The 8421-nt window shown below is 45.8% G+C and overlaps 1 protein-coding gene across 1 annotated transcript in view; it reads right to left on the bottom strand.

Moving 5' to 3' along the window:
• Positions 1 to 890: 890 nt before the first annotated feature.
• The window catches only part of LOC142470089 (chymotrypsinogen A-like), a 29631-nt gene continuing 22100 nt past the window's right edge, over positions 891 to 8421 (bottom strand). Inside the window, exons 5-7 of the mRNA XM_075577026.1 lie at positions 7509 to 7689; positions 6009 to 6142; positions 891 to 2547 (exon numbers count right to left, since the gene is read on the bottom strand). Coding sequence (XP_075433141.1) covers positions 2386 to 2547; positions 6009 to 6142; positions 7509 to 7689 — 477 coding nt within the window. The 3' untranslated portion in view covers positions 891 to 2385. The remainder of the gene's footprint in view (positions 2548 to 6008; positions 6143 to 7508; positions 7690 to 8421) is intronic.

Here is an 8421-nt window from a genome sequence, read left to right as displayed (position 1 = left end):
CTTAAGGGAAAAAGCCTCAAAACAGTGGTATGTCTGAGGGAAGCTTTGTGTGGATATTGGGGGGGATATAGTATTGGGACATGTAGGTCTCGAGTGCCTCTGCCGCCTCCTCCTGGCATTGGTTGCACGACCTCAATCCGTGCTCTGGATGGCCGGCAGCTCCTTCCAATGTAAAGGATTGCCGCCGAGGGCTATGGTAAGGAGCACTGCCGATCAAAGTACCAGAGCGAGTTTGGATTCTGATGGTGATCAGCAGGAGATATATATCATAGTGGCTGCTGTGTGTTCAGCACTCTGATATCCTGGACGAGAAGCACAGGGTAAGCCTACCTGAAGCCGGCCCCTGCACCCAGTGAGGCTGGAGTCTGCTCCCCAGGTCCCCAGTTGGTATTGTATCTTTTTATTGTGTATTTTGTCTTGTCTGCTGGCTTGCCAGAATAAACCTCATTTTATTCAACAACTTTGTCTCTCCTGGTGCTTTTAATCCCGGTGGTTTCGGTGTAAAAGTACTGGTCCCTAGTGACAAAATGTAATCAACCACACCTTAAATAAGTTATGGTGGGTATAAAAGTGGCAGAAACCCTCCACGTATAGCATACAGCAAATGAAAATATCACGTGTGAGCACATTCACATGTCTGAGACAGGTCTGGAACCCTGCCCTTCCCCATTATCTCTTAACATACCGTGCTTCTACTGCAGCAAGGGATTCTGGGAAATATATATATGTAATGAATCATAATATACAAACAGAATAAAGGTCTAAAAGAGCATGTGCACAGTGCATGTGTGGTTCTATTGTATGATGTAATGTTAATAACTATGGCATAATAGCTTAAAAAAGAGACTAAGAAATAAGTAGAGAAAGACGTGTAACATTTTGTAGTTTAAGTCTTTTATTTCCATTTTACAAATACAATCAATACGGACCCTCCTTGGGATCTATGTATCACGGGTAACAAATATTTGGCCCTGATTTTAGGCAGACATTTTAAATCTGGAATTCCTTCTATGTAGCAACTCAGATTGTTGCCGTGCGCGTGAAGCGCCACGTGGCACCTGTAACATTTCTGCGCACGTGGCACGTGATTAAATATAGCAGACTTGGCAGCCGTTATTGCCCGTGTTAGTACGTTGGAAATCAAGAAATAACGCGATATAGATCGCAGCCGTTACATTGGATACTATGAAGGCGCGTGTAATACACATATCTTGTCAGCGCTAACAGGCGGAATAACAGCTGTATCGTTCCTGATACATAAATGCGTCAATTTTATACTCCAACTTTCCCCTGGTGTACAAACAAACCTGGGTATCGTGTGTCCCGGCGCATAATAAAAACACGCATGTCTATCAAATATTGTAACAATGAGGATCATTTGGTGGTTGTATACTCCTGCGCTATGTCACACGTTGCAGATATAAATGTAAAACATTGCTTTGTTACACAGCCCCCTCTGGGGGCAGACGGGGGTACCACACGTGGCTGTTTCAAGCATTGTCAGCCGAATATCCTCATTGACAGCAATGTGATTTTTGGCTGAAGACGGCCCCAATGGCCACTTCTGACCGCAATTGGACATTTGGTTGCGGCTATCTCGTCTATACGGGGTTTTAGCGGTTACGGTAGGGGGTTAATGTTTTTAGGGAAGGGGGTTAGGATAAGGGGTTAAGGTTTTTAGGGTAGGTGGTAGCGTTAGTATTAGGGGTTAACATTAGGGGGCTTTAGGGTAAGGTTTGGGGCTTACTTTAGCGGCCAAGCAGCCAGCAGAGAGATGTCCCGGTGGCGAGGTGGGTGGTGGATAAACGCCGGCGGAGACTTAGGCGCGGGCCATAGAGGGGTGAGGCGATCCGAACCGCGCTGACGCTGAGGCTCGCCTGCTGAAATCTGGGCGATTTCATGCCCATACAGGCGAGCCAGCGGGCGCAATCGGAGCCGGGGGGAGGTGGTTGGAGGCGGGGCAGTGACGTCGCTGGGCCAATCGCCCGCGACGCACTGACGTCACGGCGCCGACGTCGCGGCGCCGTGACGTCGACACTGCTGTGCTGTGATTGGAGGTTTTCAGCCGACAGCGCGCTGAAAAACAGCTTTTGCGCTCGGCTGAAACCTCCATCTCGTCAGCACGCCTGCGGACGCTCGCGTGAGCCCCCTCTCAAGGCATCCTCATTGAGGATGCAGGGGCTCAGCGCGGAGCGTCCGCACGCCTCAGCACGGCCTGTCCTTCTATGGACTCGGCCTTAGTTGCAGCAAAACGTCCGCCACCAAATGTCCCCGTGCGCTTCGGGTTGGATAGAATAAGGTCCTTTCACTCGTAACAAATGGAAAGAGATATCAGACTGATACAGGATTCAAAAAGAGGAACTCCTCTTTCCGGGGAGTTGGAAACTAATTTGAGGCGATCATTTGGTTAACCCAAGGGTGGAACTGGGGGACAAAAGTGTACACTCCTGGGTATGAGGTGGAACAGGTGGATTGTCCCCAAGAGACAACACCAATCAAGGTCCAGATTCCATTCTTCTGGCAAACAAGGGGTCCTCCAGAGTCACCCTGAAAGTGGAAACGAGAAACTTAGTAACGATTGCCCTTTACCTGTCTGTGGGGTCTGGTCTATGTACACACAGTAATTACCGGTCTGGGGGGGGTCTGGTCTACGTACACTCAGTAATTACCTGTCTGTGGGTCTGGTCTACGTACACTCAGTAATTACCTGTCTCTGGGGTCTGGTCTACATTCACTCAGTAATTACTTGTCTGTGGGGTCTGGTCTACGTACACTCAGTAATTGCCGGTCTGTGGGGTCTGGTCTACGTACAATCAGTAATTTCCTGTCTGTGGGGTCTGTTCTACGTACACTCAGTAATTACCTGTCTGTGGGGTCTGGTCTACGTACACTCAGTAATTACCTGTCTGTGGGGTCTGTTCTACGTACACTCAGTAATTACCTGTCTGTGGGGTCTGGTCTACGTACACTCAGTAATTACCGGTCTGTGGGGTCTGGTCTACGTACACTCAGTAATTGCCTCTCTGTGGAGTCTGGTCTACATTCACTCAGTAATTACCTGTCTGTGGGGTCTGTTCTATGTACACTCAGTAATTACCTGTCTGTGGGGTCTGGTCTACGTACACTCAGTAATTACCGGTCTGTGGGGTCTGGTCTACATACACTCAGTAATTACCGGTCTGTGGGGTCTGGTCTACATACACTCAGTAATTACCTGTCTGTGGGGTCTGGTCTACGTACACTCAGTAATTACCTGTCTGTGTGGTCTGGTCTACATACACTCAGTAATTACCTGTCTGTGGGGTCTGGTCTACGTACACTCAGTAATTACCGGTCTCTCGGGTCTGGTCTACGTACACTCAGTAATTACCTGTCTGTGGAGTCTTGTCTACGTACACTCAGTAATTACCTGTCTGTAGGGTTCTGGTCTACGTACACTCAGTAATTACCTGTCTGTGGGGTCTGGTCTACGTACACTCAATAATTACTTGTCTGTGGGGTCTGGTCTACATACACTCAGTAGACCCTATGCTTGGACTGGTTGCAAATAACCTTTTGTCCTATATTACTAAGCACAGCATTTGATGGGTTATAAATGTTTGTCAGATATCTCTGGCTTGTGGTGCACATATTTGTAATTGTTTATATAAGAAGCTATTTATAAAAACACCCATGGCGCCTGCCCTGTGCCAAATCTATTTATAACCCTTCCCCCTCCCCAGCATCTCCCCTGTGCAAAATGTGGGGACTAATAGTACAAAAACACCCTCCCCCGATTTATCCCTATACTTTCATTTGGATTATTTTTCATGATGAATCTTGCGCTGTTTTCATATTTTGACTGATCTCCCGTCCTTAATTTATACGTGCCCAAGGGGTATTACATGCCATGGGACCCTTTCCTTTCATGTAGAGATGGGACCCAGCGTTGTGATTTTAGTTTTCTTTCTTAAATGTTTTGATTTTGACAATCAGAATTTGATTGTAAATAAATAATAATAATGAAATTATGTCATCTGGAGCTGTTTATTTTCTAATTTAAATACTGTAATTATATTTAACAAAGAATATTAATAATAGTCATGATAATAATATTAATAATAAATAATGTGGTTAATTTAGTAGAAAAATAATAGCAATACATTTTTTTTAATTATATTTGTGACAGTAGGGGCAGCCGGCCTCACATAATAAATGTGATGCACGGCAGGCTGTCCCTAAACCATGTCTAGAATGCCGGTATATTCTGTGTGGTGTAACCCCTGCCAGGAACGAGCATAATCACTGTGTGATCTGGAAGATGGAAATCTGTGCATATTTTGGGGGAATAGGAAACGTAAAATTTATTATATTTAATAGCTTTTTATTCCCGGTAAACTGTGAGGCAGTAATGTGATTTTTGTGTAATCATTTCTATGCAGGCAGACTCGGTAATTCACTTAGCCGAACTGCTTACATAGAAATGCCGGATCAAGACAAAGGCTGGGAGCGGCTTGGTGTCGGGACAAATAGTGAGCGGGGAAGGATGGAGGATAAGGTCCGGGGATGGGCTCTCAGCGAGGTAGAGCCTTTGTTCCCCTGCAGACACCGAGGCGCCTACCCTGCGGGGGTTATAGAGCTGGCCAGGGGAAGCCGTTGCCAGGTCATAGCCCGGTAGGCGTGATTTCCATTGGACAGTTTGAATTTCCCGCTTGTCAGCAGCTCCGTCATCTCGGGGCGGTCCTGAGTGCCTAAACCAACCCCCTCCTCTGATTGGTGTAGCACGATGAGCCACCGGCTTGGGATTGGCTGCACCATCCCGATCCGTGCTCTGATTGGTCGGCGGCTCCTTCTCGATAGAAAAGATAGGCACTGAAGCCTATGTAAGGAGCGCTGCCGATCAGAGTACCAGAGCAACTTTGGAGTTTGACGGAGACTCGACTGGCGGGAGTTTCAAAGTTGCTATTGCGAGAATAGCACTTTGAGGAACTGGGACGTAAAGGAGACAGGGTAAGCCTACCTGAAGCACGCCCCTGCACGTAGTCGAGGCTAGCGTCTTCCCCCCAGGCCCCCAGTTGGTGAGTGTATGCCGTAACTGAGTATTTCGTATGTTTACTGGTTTGCCAGAATAAACTCTGTTTATTCAACTCCTTTGTCCTGCCTGGTGATAGAGATCTCGGTGTGATAAGCACTTGTCTCCCGCGACAATATTTATTTCATTTTAAACGTATGTTCTTTTCTTGGTTATTTGTTACTGTATCTCCCTGGCGGCTCTCTCCTTTCAGATCTCTGCTTAGTTATTATCTCTGTACCCCTCTCACCATACCACCCTCCCTGCCCCTGGGCACCCTCAGGCTTTAGACATGTAGAAAACACAGCAAGAACACTTGTTCTAGTGGTGGTTCCACAACAGCGCTGGTCATTCCACTTGGATTCAGGGAGGAGCAGTTCAGTCGCAGTTTGGGAACATTGGAGCCGTGGCAGATTTGAGGCTCCGCTTTAACATCCCGAGCGTACCCATCAAGGCACCTAATATTTTGCCATTTTGTGACCCTTTACCGTCTCAATTGTGCAGTATTTTCCCCAATGTAAGTGTGCAAATGTCTACAATACCAATGGACAAAATATTCTGATTTGAAAGAATGGTTGGCTGGTTTTTTTCACCTTTCACCTATTTGCTGAAATGCTATAAATCTGTGTTAAACTTTCCACGGAAGGAGGAACATATCTGTATGTATGTTATGTGTTATGGGATTTGGGGCACGTAGTGTAGTGGTAATGAGTTCAAGCTTTTGGAATTCTTCCATCTAGGATTGGTCTAGCTAGAGCTAAGAGGCTTGTCAGATACTGTCAGAGTATTTCACAGTGTGTGAGAAGGAGATATTAGGCATGAGAATGCAGGAGAGACAAATGGGATAGAAAGGAGACAGCCTTGAGCTGAGCGCATAAGGTGAGTAGTTGCATAGGGAGAGATCAGAGGCTAATGTACATTGTAATATGGTCCAATGGAAGAAAACCAAACATCGTACCATGCAAGTGGAAGATCCCGCCGCTCCAGCACACATCATGGAATTTAAGAATTTTACACCCCAAATATTCTGACATTGAAGGTAGGACATCAATGGGAGGGAAACCTGCTGCAGTTTGCTTGGGCGTGCTTTAGCTGGAGAAAAAAAATCAACATGCTGCAACATAAAGCAATACTAAGTATCACTACCTATTTCCAATTATCTTTAGTTTTGAGAACACAGACACTTATTAGCTTCTAATAGTAATTACAGTTACTGACTCCAGTTGCCCACTTGTAATGATATCTAATGCCCTCAATCTTGGATTTACATGGTTTAAATGGGTTACAGATGGGGAGTACAAATATTAGGTCAACATTTAAAGGATTAAATAGCTATCACCTCCCTCGTGAACTAACACATAAAAGACAGAATTATCTGTATAATCTGTATTTCAATCATCTTTAGTGAATAAACAAAGTGTCATCACCAACATTGGGGCCCATTAATCGAGTCCAGATACTGGGTATCACACAAGTTCCAACATTGGCTCCATTAATCATTAATGGCCATTAATCTGACACCAGGTAGGGCCATATTTACTAAGCTTGCTTCATAAGATGCCTTCAATGCTAAAAGGCAACTTACAGCCCCATTTAAATTAATGGACCACAAGAGGACACAATTAACCATGTGGCGTATCTCCAGAAGACACCTTACAGGCGCAGGATATTCATTTGTATGACTTATAAAGGGCTCAATTTACTAAGCCGTGCGGGAAGGAGTCTTATGGGGTAGCGCTGCTTAGTAAACACAGCCCGGAATATTGATTCTTCCTTAAATAGACTCCAGTCGAGTTATTTACTAAAGTGTCTCAGCGGCAAAACTGGGGCAAAGAATTGTACCCGATTTATCAAAGGAAAAACTTGAATTGTTTCCAATTGAATTAGTTTTCCTTGGTAAATCTGGTGCTGTTTTTGCCCCAGTTTTGTAACCAGGACATTTGAGTATATCACACACCAAGGAAGCACCCAGTGTCCTAATAACGTACCCGACCTGCCAGAGGCACACATGCTGTGGGTCCTGCCACGCTAGAGTCTCTTCTCCTGTACTAGGCACTTGGTCACTTTCTAGGAGGTGATCGGACAGATAGGCGCCCTGTCCACTTCCGGCAATCCGGGCTGAGCTGTGCCATGGGATTTTCCTCCCAGTGCGAACACATTGCCCGGAAGTGCCAGAGCTCCAGTTGCACTCTGGTGCTCGCTGGATATTCGGCACTCTAATGGTTAAAGCGGTCAAGCCGATCACCTGCTACAAAACGAGCAAGTACCCATGACATACCTAGAACATTATAACGGTCTCTAGGTGCCAGGCCCCATGACATGTACAGCACAATGCTGTGAAGTCGTTTCCATGTGCTGGAGAAGATGTTGGTTCCATTCAACTCTTCTCCAGCTTGGGACATTGAATCAGAGTGTAGAGGAGAATATTGCAAGTTATCCAACTGAAGGTCTATCTTACTGATTCCGTTGGTGTGGCCCCATCCACTGGTGACACATTTTATGCCAGCTGATAAGCCATCACTTGAAGCTGCGAGGCACACAGGGGACACACGGGCGGTATATATAGCAGGGCTGGAGAGCTTCACCAGGAGGACATCGTTCACATTGGTGACTCTGTTGTACAAAGGATGTCTGATAACCTGGAGTAAATGGAAGATTATGTTACTGGTGTAGAGATCTTCTGAAGAAGAGATCCCTGGGATTCTGAAACTGCAGTCCATCAATGTCAGTCTAATAAAGCAGGGGGTCTCAACTCCAGTCCTTAAGCCCCCCAAATTCAGAACAGGTGGCTTAATTAGTCCCTGCTTCAGGACAAGGTGGCTCATTGTCCCTGATTCAGCACAGGTGGCTCAATCCGAGGTTCAGCTTTCGACTGAGCCTCTGAATCAACTGTGCTGAAGATGGGATATCCTGAAAGCCTGACCTGTTGGGAGGGGCTTGAGGTCTGGAGTTGAGAACCCTGAGTTAGGTCAGAGCTAAAGGTGGCGTAACTCACCTCCACACCCTGATACAGGTCTGTTACAGGGTCAGGATAAGTGTGAGATCACAGTTAGGTCTGATTTAATTATCTTATTGTTATTTACAGAGTCCTTTACCTCTCTTCTCTTTCATTTAACTTTAATTAAACACCTTTTCAGGGGCTCCATAGGAGTTACGCCGCCTTTGGGTGAGTAGGACAGGTTTATAACACAAGTTCGTGCTAACTTTGGATTTATAAAACTAACAACCCCCGTGCATTGGCAGGGATTGCATTGGCAGGGATTGCATTGGCATCTTAAGTGGGATGCATTTAAAGTGATAATTTTAATTCACAATATATAGTTAGACTATAGTTTATATATGTACTTTTCTTCATGCAAGACCTATAACCT

Source organism: Ascaphus truei, chromosome 19 (assembly GCF_040206685.1).
Source record: "Ascaphus truei isolate aAscTru1 chromosome 19, aAscTru1.hap1, whole genome shotgun sequence".
Classification (NCBI taxonomy): Eukaryota; Metazoa; Chordata; class Amphibia; order Anura; family Ascaphidae; genus Ascaphus; species Ascaphus truei.
The sequence above is the reverse complement of the archived record's forward strand: the minus strand, read 5'-3'. Positions and strand labels throughout refer to the sequence as shown.